General features: G+C 42.1%; 1 protein-coding gene across 1 annotated transcript; it reads left to right on the top strand.

The window, feature by feature from the left end:
* Positions 1 to 12,061: 12,061 nt before the first annotated feature.
* On the top strand, positions 12,062 to 17,670 carry elavl3 (ELAV like neuron-specific RNA binding protein 3). Its single transcript, XM_030790106.1, has 7 exons — positions 12,062 to 12,296; positions 12,409 to 12,512; positions 15,203 to 15,356; positions 15,707 to 15,932; positions 16,439 to 16,477; positions 17,152 to 17,154; positions 17,343 to 17,670. Exons 1-7 carry the CDS (start codon positions 12,092 to 12,094, stop codon positions 17,668 to 17,670), a joined length of 1,059 nt encoding a protein of 352 aa, XP_030645966.1. The 5' UTR covers positions 12,062 to 12,091.
* The last annotated feature ends 4,157 nt before the right edge of the window (positions 17,671 to 21,827 follow it).

Here is a 21,827-nt window from a genome sequence, read left to right as displayed (position 1 = left end):
ATTTGATCTGATTTTTCCCTTTGGCAAAACACAAAGCACTATCTAGCACTTCAAGAGCAGAATCTAGGAGTCTGCTTCATCAGTGGAGTATTTACTTCTCAGGACCCCCCCCCCCCCCCCCCCAACCCCCTGCCTCTCCCCCCTCGAGGCCCTTGTCAAGCTCTCTTAGTAGCAGGTAGAACTGCAATCTCAGTCATTCATATTTAATTCTGCCAGAGTTTCCGGCCAGACTAATGTGCCATTGATTGCAAGTCTCCTATTACCCTGGCTGGGGGGAGGAGAAAGGAGAAGAAAAAGATGGGAGAGAGAATCTAAGAGATTGGAAAAAAGGAGGAGTGGGAGTTTGAAGAGAGTGATATTAATGGAATATATATATATATATATATATATATATATATATATATATATATATATATATATATATGTGTGTGTGTGTGTGTGTGTGTGCGTGTAGTTCATGGTTATATTTATGGACTGAAACTGCATGGTGTTCACCCAGTCTGAGATTGGGTTTACTTATTATGCTTTTTTTGCACAATTTGTAGATTTGAACAGTCTCAAAAAAAACACTCTCCATTAATGACTACGAGATGTTAGTAGGGCAATGTACTGAAAAGAATGTGTGTGAATGCATTTAAGCGTAACTGAACACTGACATGCTACAGAGGCCTCTACTCCAACCTCCTTTTGCACGCACAACATTTAAATGTGTTCATTTGTATGTTTGTGTGTGTGTGTGTGTGAGTATGTGTGTATAAGACTGAGATAGAGAGAGTGACGCTGGTTGCTCTTGCAAGTGGAAGAGATAGAAGAGAAAAAAAGGGTGATGGAGGAAGAGAAAGAGGGCATCCAAGTGCTTTGTGTATTTAAGGTTTTCTCCCTGGATACCAAGGCAGACGGATCTAGATGAAAGTTTAATAACCGCATCTCTATATTTAACAAGGTTTGGTGTAAAACATGTTCTCCACGAAGGACGGCCGTCTCGCCCCCACCCACAGTCACATTCGTGTTAACAAACTGTATGGCATTAATGCATGCAGACATACGGCCTTTGTAATTGGGAACATACTGTACTTGTACAATGACGTCCAGTGCGTGTCTACGTTGACCTTTTAGGCAATAATACACAACAGGTCAGCACGTATAAAGATATCAAAGTGATATCAGTGCGGTCACACACAGACACACACACACACACACACACACACACACACACACACACACATACACACACACACAAATACACATACAGAAGCATGGAAAACTGAGCATAATCAATAAATAATAAGATGACAAGAGGCGTCTACTTCAGAGCTCTCCTCCCACCCGCCTGTCTGCACTAATAATAGCCCAGAGACAACATGGAGCTGCAGAGGAGTGAAGAGAAAAAAAAAAAAAAACAGACATAGTGAGTGAGCAAGAGAAAAATGCCAAATAACGCATGCGAGTGTTGAATTAGGCCAATAGTCTTTATCTAAAAAAAAATTGCCTTGAAAAGGCAGAATAATTCAGTCCTGGTATCGGGCCCAAAAAAGCAAAACCTCCCTCGTTCATGAGAGTACGGTAGTCGGACAGGCCTGCGTGTGTGAGACAGGAAAAAGCTAAACTAAACGATCAGACCAAAGGCTGGGTGCCAAAAACACCTCTAGATAGACATTACCCGCAGCAGACAGACACACTTCATAAGACAAAGGGTGGAAAAATCATATCATGCTCCAAAATACACAAATAACCCAAGCTGACATCGAAAACACTTGCGTTCCATTAGCGTAGAGCTGTCAAAAGCAGCCACTCTGACACAAAAAGCCACAAGTATTTGAATTAATAGGTGTAATGCAAATATGAAAGTTATTGTCCTGACAACTCTGTAACTGTTATTTTAATAATGACGCTCTAATTCCCATTTACCAAAAATCTACCCAAAGTGCAATACCACATAATTCAAGAAGGACACACAGCATAAACAATGTGTGATCTATATGAGACTAAAGCCCCTACTCCCAAAGAGACAGCTCTGAGTTTTATTACAATGTTTTAGGCTTGTTTGTTTGTTTGTTTATAGCTGGCACTGTGCTGCATTGAGAGTCCTGAGTATGTGGCCAAGAGCTCACTGATGTATGAAACAGGATTCTTCTCTTTGTCAGTGTGGTCACATGTATGAGTTCACACACTTAAGGACAGACTGGTTCAAATACTTCTGCAGAAACATAAAATAAATTTACAAACTTTTTAAAGTTAGTATATAATACACACACACACACACACACACATATACACAAATAGGTGTGTGTGTGTGTGTGTGTGTGTGTGTGTGTGCGTGTGTGTGCGTGTGTGTGCGTGTGTGTGCGTGTGTGTTTGTACGTGTGAAATGTGTATATGTGTATATACATCTGTTCTAAGCTTCTAATGGACCAAGACTAACTAGCAGACTTAACTATTGAAGTCAAGAGGAGAAAGAAAGAATCTACGTTGCATCCACATGACACACAACGCATACCTGGCAGTCTACAAAACTTCAAAATATACACATCAACCCCCACATGTTCATGGATTTGGACACTGGGAAGGAAAAAGTGATAAAAATCCATAATCAGTGAAAGAGCAGTAAATGCTTTAGAGTCTCTCATGCCCTAATGCCTGTGAGGACAAAAGCAACAAGAGTCTTAATCACCTCCTCTGGAGGGGGGCCTGAAAAATTAAAAATAATCAGCGAAATTATTGAAAGGGCTTCAAGCAACTGCCATGCTTGATCCCTGTGAATCGAAATGTTGAATAGGTGCTTCAGATGCCCTCTTAGCCACAGGGTGGATTCAGCTGCCTGCCCGCCCGCCCGTCCGTCCGCCTGTGAGGCCTCTAATGAGGCCCTGCAATTAAGCCTGTTTATTCACACTAAGTGTGAACCGGGAGTGTGAGGGGCTGCAGTCAGCTAACAGACCTGTCCTCTTTGTGCGATAAGTACTGCTTTTATCCACCTAACAATGCAGAAAACAACACCCGTACCTAATGGCAAAATCTTTTTCTCTTCATCTCTCCCTCTAACGTGTCTCTTTCTCTTTCTTGTCCCCCTCTCTTTCTCTTTCTGTTTCTCTTTCCCTTTCTCTTTCTCTTTCTCTTTCTCTTTCTCTTTCTCTTTCTCGCTCATGCACTCACTCACTCACTCACTCATGCACTCACTCATGCACACACTCACTCACTCACTAACTCACTCATTCACTCAACATGTAAGGAGTCTGGGGAATGTGTGTGGTTTGACGTATCAAAGGGGGTGGGGCTAAGACAGATTGACAGTGGGGCCCCATGCTCTATCCTCTTATTAACGCTTATTGAGTGCTCTTCTCATGCAAAATTCATGGTCTCTAATATCATCCCAGCTCCGAGCTGAGCCGGCTACTTATGTAAGGCAATTATGTAAAATATCAAACAGGGCTGACACTCGGAAAACTGACTTGACTACTGGTACAGGACAAGTACGGGGAGGAAAAGAGAGAGAGACTGGAGAAGAAAAAATTAGGGTACAAAAATAGAAGCTAAAAGGAAGGAAGAAAGAGCTGGAATGAGCATTAGTGGTGGAAGCAATGATACAATAATAAGAAAAATTAAAATCGATATCAGGGCTGTGGCGTAGTTAAGATCACCCCTGAAGCAACCAGACATATGCTTGGTGAACTCATCCACTCGATTATTTTGCCGTATATACAGGATGTGTGTGTGCATGTGTGTGTCTCAACAATTGTCAGAAAACATAATAATCAGATTCTACAGTATACTAGGAACTATGGGCTCCACAAGGTCAGTAAAGGTCAGTGGGTGAACAACCAAGAGGGTATAATAACACGCACACACACACACACACACACACACACACACACACGCACGCACACACACAATATCGTCTTTGACACATCAACTCTATCCTTACACCCCAAATAGTCACAAACACAAAATACACACATGACATCATTCATAAGATCATAAACGTTCAAATTAACCACATATCACACCAACCATGCAGACACACATTCTTTCTCTCTCTCTGTCTTTCTCACACAAACACACAAGCAATGGCACACAAGACACACACATATGTACACACACACAACACACACACACCACCGCAAAACCCTTAGGTCAAGGCCCTGTGGGGGTCTGTGCAGAAATAGGTCATTTGTCACACATCATGTCCCGGGGCAGGAGATACATTATAGATGAGACCAAACAGCCTGTCTCAGCGAGCTCTCTCCACACTCCGTGGGGGGAGGTAGGGGGATGGTGGTAGTGGTGGTGGTGGTGGGGGGTGGGCACCACTGTAATCAGGATGTGATGACCATGGGTAACTAGAATATGGGTGCAGTGACACTATTAACACAGTGGAAGCGGTTCGCCATCACCAGACAAAAACAATACAATATATATTTATGTCCGATACGTATATGAGAATGGTAGTGCTCCACAAAGGACACTGGAAGTGTATTAGTTAAGGGTCTGCCCAACCATTACCGCATGCCCTGACTCAAAACCCATGGGTAATATTGATCTGATGTGGAGTTACTACTGCTTAGGAGCTAGTCTGCCAAAAATAAATAAATAAATAACAGCTATCCACTGACAAGTGTTAGAAAGCACATGCTCATTCATACAATTATTCTGCTTTGTTAGCAACTATTCTCTTATTGGACAAAAGTTCTTCTATTTTCCTGTCTGTGTGCGTGTGTGTGTATGTTTTCACAACCTTTGGCTACTCATTATAACCACTAATGACTAGTGCCGCTACTCTACAAGGGTAAACTTCAGTTTACAGGAACATGTTTCAGTGCAATCTGTGGCACAATGTGAAAGATGACAGAGACAGAGAAAGACAGCAGTGGGAAAGAAAGAAGAAAAGCAGAGAGAAAGAAATATATAGAGAGAAAGAAAGAGAGCGAGAGAGACAGAGAGACAGAGAGACAGAGAGAGAGAGAGACAGAGAGACAGAGAGAGAGAGAGAGAGAGAGAGAGCTTTCTCTTGTCTTTTTCTGCATCCATCTGTTCTGATGCAGGTGGAGCTCTATTCACTCTCCTCTGTGTGTGCGCATGAGTGTCTGTGTATGTGTGTGTGTGTGTGTGTGTGTGTGTGTGTACGTGTGTATGGAGGGGGGCAGGAAGAAAGGGAGGGCAGAGTGAAGAGATGGAGGGGGGGGGATGCAGTTAGTTGTGAAGGGGGGGGGGCCCTTGGTGATCTCTCCTGAAGGGGATAATGGGAGTGGAGCGGATTGCAATGGCTGCCATGTAGTACCCTCCCTGTACAATTAGCCAATCAGCAGCAGGCTCTGCCAGTCAGAAGGACACATAAAAGAAGAACATTGCAGCAGAGGCACAGAAGGAGACTACGAGGAGCTGGGAAATATATATATATACACACACACATACACACAGAACAGCAGAACCACAACACCCTCCCCTGGACACACCCAACTGGGGATCACTGCTTCTCTTTTTTTTTTCTGAACCATCGCCCACGCCACTTGGAGAGAAATCTCTCTCTCTCTCTGTCTCATCATCTTCATCGTCCTGAAGAAAACCCCCCTTTCTCCACATTTTTTGCTCTACTGAGGGAAAACCTACAATCTTAAAGGGCTGAGATTCTCTGGTGAGGACTGTCCTTTTCCTTTTTTCTTTTTTTTTTCTTTTCATTTGGACATTGAGGCTTTCGCATCTTGAGCCATATCGAAAAGGCCACACTGAGAAAAAAAAAAAAGACAACAAACCTCAAGCCACATCCTCAAGACCTGCAAATCGAAGGACCTAGATCACTGTCATCTTGGTATATCAAGAATGGTTACTGTAAGTATACCATTTTGTGCTTTTTCATATGGGAGGCGTGTAACAACAAAAATGTACTTTCATCCGCTAAATGTGCAATGTGGACAAACGGCAACAAGATGTGACATTTATGTAACATTTTGATTTGACATGGAATGTTTGATAAAGGACGCATCAGTTTTAATATGAGTCACAGGCGTAAATTAGACATATCTAAAGCACGATATCCTTTAAAATTGGATTGTCAGTCTGAGATTAACGATCTGAGATTAACGAAATCGAGAGTATTAGTAATCTGATACAGATATGCGCCACGGCTGCAACATCAGCGCTGGCTTCTTCGACGCTTTTTGTGGAGCGTCAAAACAGTGATTTCCTCTGCCATTTTACACTTCGTTATATGTGCCATATACATGTAACAATCACGTGCTTGTTTTCATCATCTTTTCGTGGTAATTTCAATATGCTTGAGAAAAATAATGATAAGAGGCACCGCAAGAGAAAGCTGATGGACATCGTCGACAGTTTTGGAATTCCGCAGGAATACAGAGATGCGCTGAGCAGCAGTAAGGGCGTTAGGGGGCAGAGGCTGCTGAGGCCGCGTGCTGCTAGAGCGGCGATGGAAGAGCTTTTGCCCATTCTCTGCCTTGTGCAGCAGAGAGGGATGCTCGAGACGGATTTCTGAGACAAAACATGATGCCTTGGAGGCTGAGAGCCCATCGAGAGCAAGGCAAAGAAAAAGGGTCGAGTCACTCAGCGAGAGAGAGGGGGAGGGGTGGTATTACGCATCCATTGGTTTGCATTGAATCAGGCAAGTCAAAATTCCTAAGGGTTCCGGTTGCGATGCAACCGAGCAAATGGGATGGAAATATCAGAGACCGCGAGGAGAAGAACATAGGAGCGTATATAAACCAGAAAGCTAATAAATGTTTACTTCAGTAAGCACAAAAGTATATTCTTATTTGAAGGAGCTATGGCTTTATTGACTGAGCATAAATTGTGAGGCGCAGTAAATAAAGGCCTGGATAGCCGTTTGGGCGTGTCTTCGAGATTCGAAGACAAGGCGATGGCACGCGCGAGTAAGCCCTCTAAACCACGTATTGAGTTCTGTATGCCTTTAAGTAAAATAGCTTTTCTCTTTGTGCTTCTTTCAAAATACTCAACTTCAGTTTTAATAGTTCGAATGACATTTAATCTAACGTATTTTCAGTAGCAAAAAAACATTTTCAAATCAAAACACACAAACAGGGTACTTCAAATACAAGAATGCCGTGTAAGAAAGGGCCTACCTATATTCGACATTTCCACAAGGCCTGCTATATATATAAATGACTGCTTGGTCAGTGGTGGAGCAACTTGTAAGCCGTAAGAGGATATTGTGTGGTCATTTTTACATTGATGCGAATGGTGCGTGTGACCACTGAACTATTCCGTAAATTGTTACCGACCATATACAACAACAGTTTAATATAACTATGAGATAACTACACGTGGCTTGAAATACATGAAATACAATGGAAGCCTAACTAGTTTCATGTCAGCAGCAGTAGCTGAGTGTGTTGAGAGAATATGGCTGAAGGTGAACAGACTATTGTATGAGTGATAGGCTACAGGCGACTGAATGTTTAGAGAAAATGAATGACCTCAGACAATGGGTGCTATCCAACACAACCATTCTCCCTTTCCTTTTATACATTTACTCGTTGAACGGTTCATTTGGGAGACACGCCACAAAGTTTTCAGGACACTACATTTACGCACATTTTTTTTTTATGATTAGTTAAGCTTCGGCTAACGGCCCCTTCGGCTTATTGTGCGTAGCTATCTCCCGTCCACATGTTCCGCAGTCCTCCGTGAGCATGCCTGTACCGCAGTGCCAAGCGAATAAAACCGTTGAGTCAGATAACCTTCTCGAGGCGCTTACACAATTCAAGGACAAGGACATCACAAGCTACAAATAGCAAAACATAATAATCTAAATATGAGCACGCAATTAATACCATAGTAATAGATGTGTTCTAAACAAATAATGTTACCATTTACCCTATGGATGCCTTATCATTTCGTCAGTATGAATATCGTCACCTGATAGGAATACGTTTTCTGATATTTGCAAGACTCAGGATTTCGATAACAATTTTCCTTCTTTGTATTTTTTATGAGAAAAACTGAATCATTCACTGAACAATTCATAGACCACACGGCCTGTATTCAAATCGAATGTAAAGCACAACACGAAACTAAATTTATAGCTATCTAAATTATTATTATTATTATTATTATTATTATTATTATTAATAATATTATTATTATTATTTTGAATGTCAGTGGCTTCAGTTGGAGGGGACAGTGAACGCTGCTGAAATGTTCATTGTTCCCGGAGAGTCCCGCAGCCTCTGGCCTCGACACAAAGCGCTACTGTTTACATTAATATTCATAGCGCTGCCATAGTCTCTGAGCGCGAGAAGAGGAGGAACGGGTGGCTCTTTTGTTTGGTTGTGTCAATACGTTTATTCAGCAAAAAGGCGCTTGGATTTATGAATGCCTCCAGAGCCCACATGTTCAAAGAGGGAAAGGGATAACGGATTTAAATGAATAAGACAAACGATGTTAAATGGGATTGGTGTAAGGCTTTTTTAAGGATCTGTGAGCAATATCGCGAGACCCTCGATAGACGTAGTACTACACTCAACAGTTATATGTTTAAAAGCAGTAGAACAATGTTATGGAGAAAACTAATGTCCGTTCTTTCAAAAGGGATCCCCGTGTAGCCACTCCCTACTTCAGCACTCTGGATAGCGCCCAAGCATGGTTTTAACATTCTCTCACGTTTGTTGCTTTGGCCTGTTCGTTTTCTTTTATCTGTTTCGGTAGCCTGCATTTTACTGAGTAACTAACACCAAAGAATAAAATAGATAATTTGCAGATTTACGAGATAAACATGACTTGTCATCGCGTATTTAAACGACGAATTTCACCTCCCCTTTCACTTTGTTTTACGAATCGACGGAAAGACGGATTTATCCATTGGGTGTTTTCTTGTGAATGCTGGGTTTTGACTTGTGTCCTGTTGTTTTACAGCTGTCACAGAGATCCTCTAAGCCGCAGTGAGAGTGTGGCTAATGCCTTTTGTTTAGGATAATCCTGTAATCTGTGTTACAGAGACGGCCTATTGGCAATCGAGCGTTTCCTTTCAGTCAGGACGCTTCGAGACTTATATGAAATAAAACTGTAAAATATCTAGATTTTAGATCATGTATGGTGTGCTGGCCAAGATTTAACTCTGCGAAACATTGCTGACGCGGTTATTTAATTCGAACCGTTGTGTAGAAAAGGATTTTTGTCTATTCATGCTCTGTTTTTGAAGTAAGAAGACTTTCTCATAACACGTATCATTTTCTCTTGCTTACTGTTGTGTCAGCATCGACAAATTCGTTTAAAAGCAGTAATGGATCTGTCCAGGCATTTGCTCGGTAACCTAATAAAGTTGAATAGAAGGCTGCCGTTACTTTAAGGAAATGGCTCTTATACAGTACAAGGCCATCAGAGAAGGAGGATGTGACATAACGCAACAGAGCAGTCTCATTGTTCCTGGAGTTCTGTACCACAATGATCAGTGGCCTGTTTCCTTCTATTCGTTTTTCCCCCCCTCAATCGGTGACCTTCGTGTAATATTTTTATCCTCGCGAAGCTTTGAATGGTGAGCTGTGCCATAAAACGGTTAGACACATTTTAGACAACTTCTGTTAATCGGATCAGCAGAGCAGGTGCTAACGGTGTAAGGCAGAGCTTGTGTTTGCGTGATAGTCTCGCTCCATGTGTAGGCAGTGCGGATGCGGTGCATTAAATATTGAGGGAGATCTTTCTGGTCCCAGAAATAGAAAAGTGCAGGCCGGGACAGGAGTGGCCGTCCCCCTTCCACGGTAACATGAATTTTTGTATGTCTTTTTATTGTTTTTGTACTCAACCCACAAAGCATAACATTTACTCACTGAATTCAGCACTCATCAGAGAAGTCTAATTTTCCCAAACAAATTTATCATTTTTTTTAAAGGGAATAGTTAAATACACTGCTAAAACTGTCTTTGAAAATAATCGTGTATGAAACAGTATTCGTTGTTACCTTTTTTTTTTTTTGAGACAGGCAAATGCATAAATCTCTGGGCATTTTTTTTGCTTGTGTCAGCCAGTCTCTGTGGCCTATGTGTGTTCGCAGAGTCCTGTCCGTTATGTAACTCTATACACTTGTCACTGTGTATGGCTGGCCTGCCACAGGGAAGTTTATTTCAGTTCGCAATTCACGTTTGCCCTGATCCTGTCACTTTGTATAAAGTGTCACTGTGTTTGTCTGGAACTTGAACTTTAAATTGTTCTCCTTTTAATTCTGTTCCATTTTTAACCCAAAGGTATATCTCACACATTGACTAAAATTTGCTGTTAAAATGAAGGGCCTCCATGATATAGTTTACACATCACTGAAGAATTAGGGTTTAGATTAGAAGTAGACCATCTGCTATCGCAAAGTCTGTCTTTTTGTCTCTGAATTATGTTTGATGGGCTTTTTATTTTTAATTTTAAGCCAAAAAAAAACCCTCCTCCCATTCACCTCTTTGATGCCCTGCCCTTGTCTGTGTCAATCTGAGTAAAACACTTTTATTTCAGAACAAAAGGCCTATTGTATTATTATAGAAAGACAAATGATTTTAGACTGATAGACCTAGATTTCATTTCTAGTGCTTTGTCTCTATCATTTACACACATGTTCTCACATACTCTCACACACACACACACACACACACACACACACATACACACAAACAGGCACACACAGCTAAAAGTCAAGAAGCCAGCCAATAGCAACAGTCGTCAAGCTGCTGTTACCTGGGCAACCTGTTTAGAGGTAAGGCTCAAGGCAAGAATAAATGGTTTCACTGAGGGGAAGGAGGCAGAGAGAGATAAGTAGAAAATGGAAGACTGGAGAAAGAGACATTATCCGTACTTACTGACAAAAATGAAACATATTTATAAATAATTAATTGTAACTATTTCTGTGAGGTAGTCCATCTTCAATTTCCCTCTTTCGACAGAGTTTTTTTTTTTTTTAATCACCACACATATTCAGTAAAAGTGAAGGACACACGGTAGAAAATGCCGGTGTGTGTTGACACTTAAAAACGATCTGAAAAGATTGTAGCTGCATCACTAATTAACTTTGTGAGACTGGCTGTACTGCAGAATAGTGTCACCCCAGAGGCTTCACTTTGGAGAGGGCCCTCTCTGTCATCTGAGGCTTCAGCTGACTAACCCTATGACACACATAGCACAGACACACACACACACACACACACACGCGCGCACACACACACACACATACCAGTTTGTGACTTGCTACACCTACTATCCTAAAAATAATACACTGACTGAACAATGAAACAAAATGAAAGCCAGCAAACCAACAACTTCAGAAACATAACTGAAAAAATCACTGTTAACACCAAGGCGCTATAATGGATTGTAATGGGTTGTAGGGAATAGGATCAGTATTCCAGAATCATGGGAACAAGTCACTCAGTCAGTGAGGAGAGCGAGAGTGAGAGTTTATCATTGACCTGCACACATCTGTTCTTTGAAAATCCCCTGTAGGGCAAATTAAGCAACACGGTGTGTTCCAGAGCCAGAGCAACACAGACAAAATAATCACACACACACGCACACACACACACGCGCACACACACACACACACACACACACACACGCAAACATATCCCAAAACAAGTGGCAAACTGTTTACTGTCTCACAGTTTCTGATTCACATCTGACAAATCTTACAGTACACTCATGATCTTACAATAGAATATTTCAGTGGCATTAGCTTGGGCTCAACCCATCACAGAAATGTCACTTTTTCTTTTGTCTGTCATCCACCACCCCCTCATCCTCCCTCATTCAGGGCTTGTGATGTAATGGTGTTTGACCCTGGATAGAGAAAAGGGAGGGGGTAGGAGAGACAGTGACATCTGCACAGCCAGGGGCAGATAGCGAGAGTGGGTGAGGGAGAGACAGGAGGTGAGGTGGGATATTGTCCCTTCCTATTCCCCTACCTCTCAGACGCAGCCATTTTCTAGCCACGACAAAAAAGAGACAATAAAAAGACTGACAAAGAGACCTTGAAGAGCGGTGTGGAGACCAGGGGCTCATAAGCACGGTTTAATAGCCCACTCGCACAAAATATATCCCCAAACTTAATCATCTCATTCTAGAATTCTCCTCCTCCCTTCAGATAATCAGCACCATGGAAACTCAGGTGTCCAACGGTCCGAGCGGAACCAGTCTGCCTAATGGCCCAGTCATCAGCACCAATGGTGCCACAGATGACAGCAAGACCAATCTGATCGTCAACTACCTGCCTCAGAACATGACCCAAGAGGAGTTCAAGAGCCTTTTCGGCAGCATCGGGGAGATCGAGTCCTGCAAACTAGTCAGAGACAAGATTACAGGTAACCCATTTACCGGAGTCAGTATAGCCGTATTTACCATGCATCTACGGCAAAGAGATGTAACGTGTTATATTTTACAGCCTAAGCTGGTTTGTCTTTATTGTAATCCTAGGCCAGAGTCTGGGATATGGATTTGTAAACTATGTGGATCCTAACGACGCAGACAAGGCCATCAACACTCTCAATGGTCTCAAGCTGCAGACCAAAACAATCAAGGTAAGATTATCTCTTCTTCTTCTTGTTCTTTCTTTCTTTCTTTCTTTCTTTCTTTCTTTCTTTCTTTCTTTCTTTCTTTCCTGTTCTTCTTCTTCTTCTTCTTCTTCTTCTTCTTCTTCTTCTCTATGGTTTTATGAAAGGAGAGGAAGCAGAGAGGAGAAGAGGGAAAGCGGATGAAAGGGAAAGAGCCATGGGTAGAAACAGACGTGACAGAGGGAGAGGAGGAGAGAGGGAGGGGCGACAGAGGGGAGAGGGGGCAACTGGAACAAAAGGATGGAAGAAAAGAGAGAGGGGGGGAGAGGCGAGAGTGCAGGTCAGAAAGTAAGGGGTTGTGTGTGGAGACGATTGTGATGGAAATGTAATTAGGGAGGCGCACTGTGGAGCAAGAGGGTCAGTTCAGGGTGCCCCATCTGCCTCCAATCTTGGCTAATTAGGGGTTTCTTTGTCCCAAACTCAGATGGGTTTGGGGCGGGTGAGGGGAGTTGTATGGGGGTGGGAGGGGGGGGGGTGAAAAGGAAAAAGAAAAACAGATTAAACAGTCCGGTCTGCTCCCCCATCGCCACCTGATCAAAGCAGATCAAAGATTACGACAAAGTGCAGGCAGAGTAAGCCTTAGCTAAAAAAAAAAAAAGAAGGAGAGAGAGAGAGAGAGAGAGAGAGAGCGAGAGAGCGAGAGAGAGAGAGAGCAAAGCCATGCTTTCTAAAGATTTGTGAAGAGGACTCAGCATGTGTCCTGGTGGACCAGCCTACCCATATGACTTCAAATAAGAGCATGGTTAAGGTGGCAGCTGCCCGACTATGTGATGTTATATGGCTCATATACTTTCCTGCCGTCACCTTAATGTGGAAGTATCCCAAACACTGATATAATTCATATCCTAAATTCATTTTTTCAATAGCAGCTGCTAGATTATCATTTAAATAATTAATAATAACACAAATCCATAGATTTTTCAGTGTAATAATTCATATCATCACAGGATGTGTGTTTTCACGTACGAAGCTCGTGTTTTTCTGTAACTGTTATTTAAAAACGTTCTCAGTCACTTCTAATGTCGTTAATCTGGCCAATCATCCAGCCCAGAGCATCCGCTGCTTAAGCTAAGGCAAATGTCATATTTTCCATGTCAATAAGGCATTGTTAGAGAGGACTCTGGAAGAGAGAGAGGGAGGGAGAAGGAAAGAGAGGGATGTAGGGAAAGAGGGTGCAAGAGTAAAAGCTAGGAGGTAGCATGGGGAGCGGAATGCCAATGAGTGGATTAAAGGCCATATGGACTTCAGGCACCATCTGTACTGTGGGAGAGACAGGGAGAGGGTTAATTATAGGGCAGCTTCCATCCCTCCCAATACAATCAACCCCCCCCCCCCCCCACTCCCCTCCCCAGCCAGCAGCCCAAGAGCACTGTCCAATCTCAGCGTCACATTCACCCACTCACTGAAAGAGAGAGAAAAAAAAAAAAACAACAACACGCCCCTACCTCAACAATGCGGGGCTTTAGTCATATTCTCCCCAACATAAATATACAGTCTTCCCTCCCCCAGCAACACACACATGCACTCATGCATACAGACACTTAGACACACAGTCCATATGAAGGTTCCTATAGCCCCATACACCTTTAATTATCAATACTCGTATAACAGTGGATCGCAACATGAGCTTAAACATGTTCAGAATCCTATATCCAGAAGAGAAAAGAAAGAAAAAAACTGTGATGACTCACAATGAGTTTCTATACATCCATCAAACAAGAAAATCAGCCTGTGTACATATGGAGTCATGCTCTTGAGTCAGTGTGCGTTTGTTTGTTAGTCTGTGGGCTTTTTGAGAGTATTTGTGAGTTGTTGGCGATGTGGGATGTCTTCTGATGTGTTTACTTGGTTCGCCGGTTGCCAGAGGAGCAGTTTCTCCCCTGAGGGATAAAGACAAAGGAGGAAAAGAGGAGAGGGAGGGGCTTCATCTCTCTATCTCTAAAAACAGTCGCACATGCTAAAGCAATCCATCGCCTTCATTCAAAACACAAACACATCTACATACAGACCATCTTAATGAATTCCATACATCCTCTTTATTCTAAATAGATAAATATTCATAGAAGGAGGGCAGATTATCAATCAGCATCCACAATGAAAAATCAACATGCAGCGCACATAATATTATCCCCTCGTCGTTTGGAAAAGTACTGAGCAAAGCGAAAGCTGCCAGTGTGGAATTTTCCCTCCCTGAACCCTCTGACCGTCTGCTCTCACAGCAGCACGGTGTTAGGTGTGGATGCAACGGCGAATAAGTGTAAGATTAGGTGTGTGTGTGTGTGTGTCGGCAAAAATGGGATTTTCAGAGTCAGATTGTACATTTGAACGGCTAATAAGAGTATTTAGCGTGCGAGGAGTGGAGAGAAAGAAGAAAGCGATGAGAGAGAAAGAGAAAGAGAAAGAGAGAGAGAGAGAGAGAGAAGATGAGTGGATATGGTGTCTCAGAACACTGTGAAATTGTTTTAGTGAGGGTGGGACATTTGCATTGATTTGAGCCGGAAAAACAAGCTATTGTGTGACTCTGAATGACCTGTTATAAGAATCCTGGGGTTGTGTTTGATGTTACATGAGAAATGTCACTGCGTGCTATACCGATATAATGAACAATGTCAATTTGAGCTATACTGGTTTTCAACCATTATGTTTCTGCAATATAGGTGTCCTACGCCAGACCCAGCTCGGCCTCTATCCGCGATGCTAACCTATACGTGAGTGGCCTCCCCAAGACCATGAGCCAGAAGGACATGGAGCAGCTCTTCTCCCAGTATGGTCGTATCATCACCTCCCGCATCCTGGTGGACCAGGTCACAGGTACAGCCTTAACTCACTGTCATTACCTCCTTGCCATCCATTCCAACCGTGACCATGCAGTACAACTGCACTGCTCATTCTGAACCAAATCTAATAAGTACCAGTCATTCTCAGACTTAGGTTATAGCTTAGCTGACCAGGCCTTGAACAAGGATGCCTGAGCGTGCTCCTCACATCTGAAGTGTAGTTATGAGTCAGACCCGATATCTGAGGAAGGGGAAAGCCAAACCCCCCACCCTGAGCCCGTCCTGCACTCGTTCACTTCTTTGTTCTTTCATCTTTCATTCGCTGTCTGTAAGAATTCTTAGATACTAACATTTGCCTGCTTTTTTTTTTTTGTCTCGGAGCAGGCATATCGCGAGGAGTGGGTTTTATCCGGTTTGACAAGAGAAACGAGGCAGAGGAGGCTATCAAGGGCCTGAACGGCCAGAAGCCCCTGGGCGCCGCCGAACCCATCACCGTCAAGTTTGCCAATAACCCCAGTCAGAAGACGGGCCAGGCCCTGTTGACCCAGCTGTACCAGACTGCCGCTCGCCGTTACACCGGACCCCTACACCACCAGACCCAGAGATTCAGGTACTGCCCCCAACCCTCTTCGCCCCCCCCTCCCATCCTAAATTCTCTGCTCTTGCTCCTCTTTCCCCACACTTTCCTTAAAACTGCAGCATGGTTACTCCATCGGGGAAAAAAAAAAAAAAAGATCAATTCGCGACTAAAGATATAAATCTAAATTTTACAACCCTAGATTCTGTCAACAAGATTGTTCAGGCAACAAGTGGATCTTAGATGTATGAAACCAAATAAAAGATTCTTCTTAAACTGCTGTACGTGCAGAATATATACCCACAGACACACAGAGACAGACAAAAGCAGTACACACAGTGCATCACGCAGAGGTTCTGCAAGAACTGTATCATTGTAATGGGGGCCCCAGCTCTCTGACTGGTGGACGTTTGGCTCATTTGCAATGCATGGCGCCCTCTGGAGGCTGATCAGGCTGCATGTTAAATGTGAAGCCTTCTTTTGAGTCCAACTTTGCAACTAATGTCTCCACCCCCTTCATTCTCCCTCTTGCATTGCAGACTCGACAATTTACTAAACGTCAGCTACGGAGTCAAGAGGTAAATTCCAAAAAGGTGTTCTTCAAAAAGCATCCATGCCTAAAAACAACCTCAAACAAAGTGCCCGGAATATCACCTGCTATCTTAAACTGGGAATTAGAAATAGATTTTCCAAATCCCAAATAAACCATACCGGTCTCCATTGACATAACTTCTTATGCATTATATGCAACGCGGGTTAAGTGAGAACCTTAACGCTTTAGCAGCAGGACATTCCGGCATGGCTTTGTTGAATCTTCTCATCCTTTTGGTTAATTACTTAATTGAACTGAGTTGTATGTATTTCTTTCTTGAACTAACATTTTTATTTCAGTTTCGGTTGCTTTAATGTCCTTTTTTCCACCAGCATGGACATTCCAGATTCCGTTTGCGTCTCCTCTGTTTTGCTCCAAATTTTCCTTTGATTTGTTTCTGATTTTTGCTTTTCATCCCTCTCTAGGTTTCTGTGTGTTTTTTCGCTAAATATCGTGATTTTCTGTTGGACGTTGTGATTTTTCGGTGCCCTATTTCTGCAGAGACTTTGGTCAACAGGGAATATGACTAAAATATGCAAAAGAATATGGGATAATGTCTATTAGAGAACAAAAGTTTTCGTGTTCTTTTTGTTCTTTGTTGTTTGTTGTTATTGTTTGTTGTTGTTGTTGTTGTTGTTGTTGTTATTGTTGGCCTGAAAGCAGGTAGTTTGTGACGTTTGCGTCGTTACCTACATATTCCTTTAGCTGCTTAAGGATGTGACGATGGGAGATTTTGGAGATGTCCAGATTTCAAGGAACAGGAGCATGTTCCTGTGAGACTGTAGTGTGTAACATGTTTGGTTTGAACTACAGAATGACACCAATGGTAGCTCTCCTTCTCTCTTCCCTAGGTTCTCCCCAATCACTATTGACAGTATGACCAGTCTGGCCGGTGTCAACCTGACCGGGCCCACGGGAGCCGGCTGGTGCATCTTCGTCTACAACCTTTCCCCCGAAGCAGACGAGAGCGTACTGTGGCAGCTCTTTGGACCCTTCGGTGCTGTCACAAACGTCAAGGTCATTCGTGACTTCACCACTAACAAATGTAAGGGCTTCGGCTTCGTCACCATGACCAACTACGACGAGGCGGCCATGGCCATCGCCAGTTTGAACGGCTATCGCCTGGGTGACCGCGTGCTGCAGGTCTCCTTCAAGACCAGCAAGCAGCATAAGGCCTGAGGGCAGGTCTATTCACTAGAGCTCCTTAACCTGCAGGGAGAATAAGTGAGCTCCCCTGCACTTTCACTCTACATGGGCCTGGACTGAGTCTCTCTCTGACACATACGCATATGACATATACATACAACACACACACACACAAACACACCTACCTATACATACACATGTGCCCATAACACGACACACACACACACACACACACACACTCGTATACAAACACACACGGATATAGTCAGAGTTTCAAAAACAAAAACAAAAAAACACACGTAGAGTTTTTTCTTTTTCTCTTTACACGACATGCTAGTCCTTCCCTACGTTTTGCCTGGATTGAATTAGCAGAGGTTTTGGTAGCTGGTCTGGGAGGGGGAGGGGGAGTAATGTGAGGGGGACAGTCTATTGAATGTGACAGAGAATGTGTGCTGAGTGCTTTGATTTAATTCAGGCAAATATTGAGAACTGATGAACAAAATGATCAAGAAAAAGAACTACAAAATATGTGCAATTAACCCAAACTCTTTGCCCCACAAACTCTCCCCGTCGAGCTGGAGAGGATGTAGTCACTTTTTTACACTTGGGCATTTTGAATCAGTGATTTTTTTTAGATCTAAGAAAAATGATAAAAAAAAAACAGTGTTCTCTTATATATATTATGATACAACTATATATTCAATATTTAAGGTGGTTATAATAGCCGAGTATGTAAGCATTTTCTAGAACTTTGATTACAGTTTCCAGGCTCTACATTAGGTTGCAACATAGCTTTAGGACAGTTTACCACACTACTTGGGGTCAGACCTAGCAGCAAACAAACCAATCATATGATAGTAACCACAAGGTCATAGGTCATTAGGAGGACATCACAGTCACCTTGAAAAACACTAAGAGAAAACACAACAGGCTGTCTTCTCACATACACATACATACACACAAAATACACACAAACACACACACAGACACACACCTCCAAATGTCATCTGTATCCCAAACAGGGCAACCTATATTTTTCCACTCCAATTTTTTCTATTTAGAGTCTAGAACAGAGTCCATCACACCCAGCTGTCTAGTTGAACTTGGAGCATTGTGGTGATGTTACCATGGTAATTAGGATTGTGTAATTTCTCTAAAAAGGCCAGTGGTATGTTTAGAACAAAAAACATTTCAACCATTAAACTGAGCCCCGAAGCAAAATTTCCAGAACCATCACATTTAAAAAAATAAATGAATAAATAAATAAAAAAAGGTTTTAAAGCTTACAGAAAATAAAAGCAAAGCCCAGCTATGGAGAAGGCTGTAGATCAACTTTCCTCCCAGAGAGAATTCGGAACGCCACGGTCCCACTGACAGAGCATCTTTCCGTAAGAAGAGCACTAAAAAGCCATGTAAGACCCTGAGTAGTGATATCTCCCAGTCCTGTCATACCGGTCAGAGGGAAGCGAAGGAGATCAGGTGGTGCTCCCTTTGGTCCGTATGACGCCCCTTAGATACGCTACATCCAATCTCCACTACAACAGCACCTCCCCATCCATCAACACATCTCAAATGACACTCTGACTAGCTTTGTTCTCCTTAAACCGGTCCACTTGCAGGCGGCCAACAGGAACACGGTAGTCATAGACAATATCAGCTACATATCCGACGTGAGTTAGAACTTTAATTCCTCCATTCTCTTTGCTAGCACAGGCACAGCCACCTAATCAACCACGATATTTAATTATCCCTAATAAATAAGTCTGATATCCTTATTGGTAAGGGAAGACATGACAGAGATGGGACAGGATGTTCTGAAACCCATAACACAATTATAATTAAACTGTTCTAGGGAGAGACATTGTCAGAAAAATCTGACAACTTTCGCTTGCTAGATGAATTAAGGGTTGAGATGTGTGTTCAAAAATCAAAGGAAGTTTTGCTTTTCTAAATAACGCTGTGTTAGCCAAAGAGGACAATGATCTCTTTGAAAGGATTACGTTAAAGATTAATATATTTTTGTATCTACAAAAAAAGAAAAAAAAACAAGACCTTGTGCGACATTTTTACAGATTCTTAAGTGTGGAAATCTTTGGACACACTGCACACTGGCTTTATTTTTTTCCGAGTTTTCAGCTTTGGGGAGAAAAAGAGCCTGATTGCGGTGTGAGGGCGGGGCTAGATGGGTGGGGAAATATGACATACGTGCAGTGAAACCATGACATAATCAAAACCGTACCAGAATAAATAAATAAATAAATGAACAGACAAATAAAGAAATAAAAAAAAAATACGAAAATAACCGTCATAGATAGAAAGATGCAACTCGCGATTAAAAATTAATCAGCCGACAGATAAATGCATGCAACGAGTCATCAGAACAGATGAAAAAAGAAACAAAAAAAAAAAAAAAAGGTTTTCTTTAAAGTTGCATCAAGCGTTAGCTTCAATCACTGTGCAGTAGGGCTCCGTACCATCCCAAAGGATACCATGACAAAGCTGCAGAGAGCAGGGCATCTAGAGAGGCTTCATTCAGGTCTTGATAAAACTTTGCCTGCAATGCAACAGTGGCACACTTGATTCAGAGCATCTCATTGTCTCAGAAAAAAAAAGAAGAAAAAAACGAAAAAAAAAAAAACAGCAACAAAAATGTCCCTCAGCATTTGTGCTTCAGCATGTTTATTGCACCAAAGATGGTTTTTTTTTTTTTTTTGTTCTTTTCAAATTGGCATAGTATATCGTAGCTGCACTAATTAATGTAAATTCAATCTGTATTCATTCTACCATTCACTAAAATATATTCTCCACTATGTCATCTCATTTGGACCACAGATAACTGCTCATCATGATACTATTTATATCTCTGTAATAATTTCAACCATATCTGCATCATTTTACATATAAATATATATATATATATATAGATATATCGTTATACTTCATCTGCTGGAGCTGTACAAGATTGGCCCCATATCCTGAACATGTTATTTTTCTTTCTTTTTTTTCTTTTTTTTGCTCCTTTGCACAAGCACTAACCATCAATGTATTGAGGGATCAGAGCTTTGGCACTGATGCAAGGGAAAAGCCAACTTCTCAACAGTAATCAAGCTCATCTCTGCAAAAAAAAAAGAAAAAAAAGAAAAGAACTACACACAAACACAGACACACACACACACACACACACACTCGCACTCACACACATGCACTAAAACATATCTAAAGTGTCTCCCCACAGCCAGTGACACACATCATCCTTCACTCTTTTTATTAACTGTCACCATATCTCAATAATATTAGCTTTCTAGCTACCTGCAAGCTCCCTTGTTCATAAAACCACATTGGCGTAGCATATTGTCAGTGTCTGTGACTCACATCGCAAAATCTCTCTCATTGCTAAAAGGATTCATCTCAGAGCTCTTTGTCCAATCTGTTTATCGGTGGTGTGCCGGCGTGATCCGCTGAAACAATTAAATCAAGCCTTTTTTTTTTTTCGGTTTTTGTCCTGTCCAATAAGATTTGGCCACTCTCACAAGAAGGTGTCAGAGGTGCGATTGGGGCAGGTATGAAAGACATGGCTAAAACCAGGGCAACGCTCCATGGTGACTCCCCCCCCCCCCAGGAACAAAGCTAGCTGGCCAGGTTTAGCTGCAGCAAGAGTAGCCTCAATGGTGAAAAGTATGACCAGAGGCTTTTGGGGTTTTTTTTAGGCCTAACAACTGTCCAAGCTTTCCCTTATGCTATACAGGCACAGTGACATATGGTTACCCCTCTTCCCACACCTACGGTTAGAGAGCCCAGGACAAGGGCAGGAGACAAAAATGTACTGCACTGCTTGAGCAACAACAATAATCATTTAAAAAAAAAAAAGACAAAAAAACTTTCCTATGGAACAGTAAGTGCAATGTGCTTCGTTTTTATATTGACTGAGAACAAAAGATATATATATTTTTTAAAAAATAAATTAAACGTCACACTGAAAATGGTTTGCGGAATAGTCAAAGGATCAGCTAAACGATACGGTGAAATAGAAAAAAAAAAAGAAAAAAAAAGAAAAAAAAAAACAAGTGTTAACTAACGGATTCATTAAGAGAATCAAACAAGCACCAAGAGCTCTGATCTCGGAAAAAAAATGTCCATAATCCCTTCCTCAGGCCCTGATTAGCGCTCTGACCACGCAAGTGAAAAAAAAA

The sequence above is a fragment of the Chanos chanos genome, chromosome 13, assembly GCF_902362185.1.
Source record: "Chanos chanos chromosome 13, fChaCha1.1, whole genome shotgun sequence".
In the NCBI taxonomy this organism is placed as follows: Eukaryota; Metazoa; Chordata; class Actinopteri; order Gonorynchiformes; family Chanidae; genus Chanos; species Chanos chanos.
This window is presented reverse-complemented; position numbering and strand designations above follow the sequence as displayed.

Excerpts from the sequence above, each read along its gene's own strand:
- elavl3 (XM_030790106.1), top strand. The coding sequence starts at position 12,092 with ATGGAAACTCAGGTGTCCAACGGTCCGAGCGGAACCAGTCTGCCTAAT. Across the intron at positions 12,297-12,408 it reads AGTCAGAGACAAGATTACAG|GCCAGAGTCTGGGATATGGA; the intron begins GTAACCCATTTA and ends TTGTAATCCTAG. Across the intron at positions 15,357-15,706 it reads CCTGGTGGACCAGGTCACAG|GCATATCGCGAGGAGTGGGT; the intron begins GTACAGCCTTAA and ends GTCTCGGAGCAG.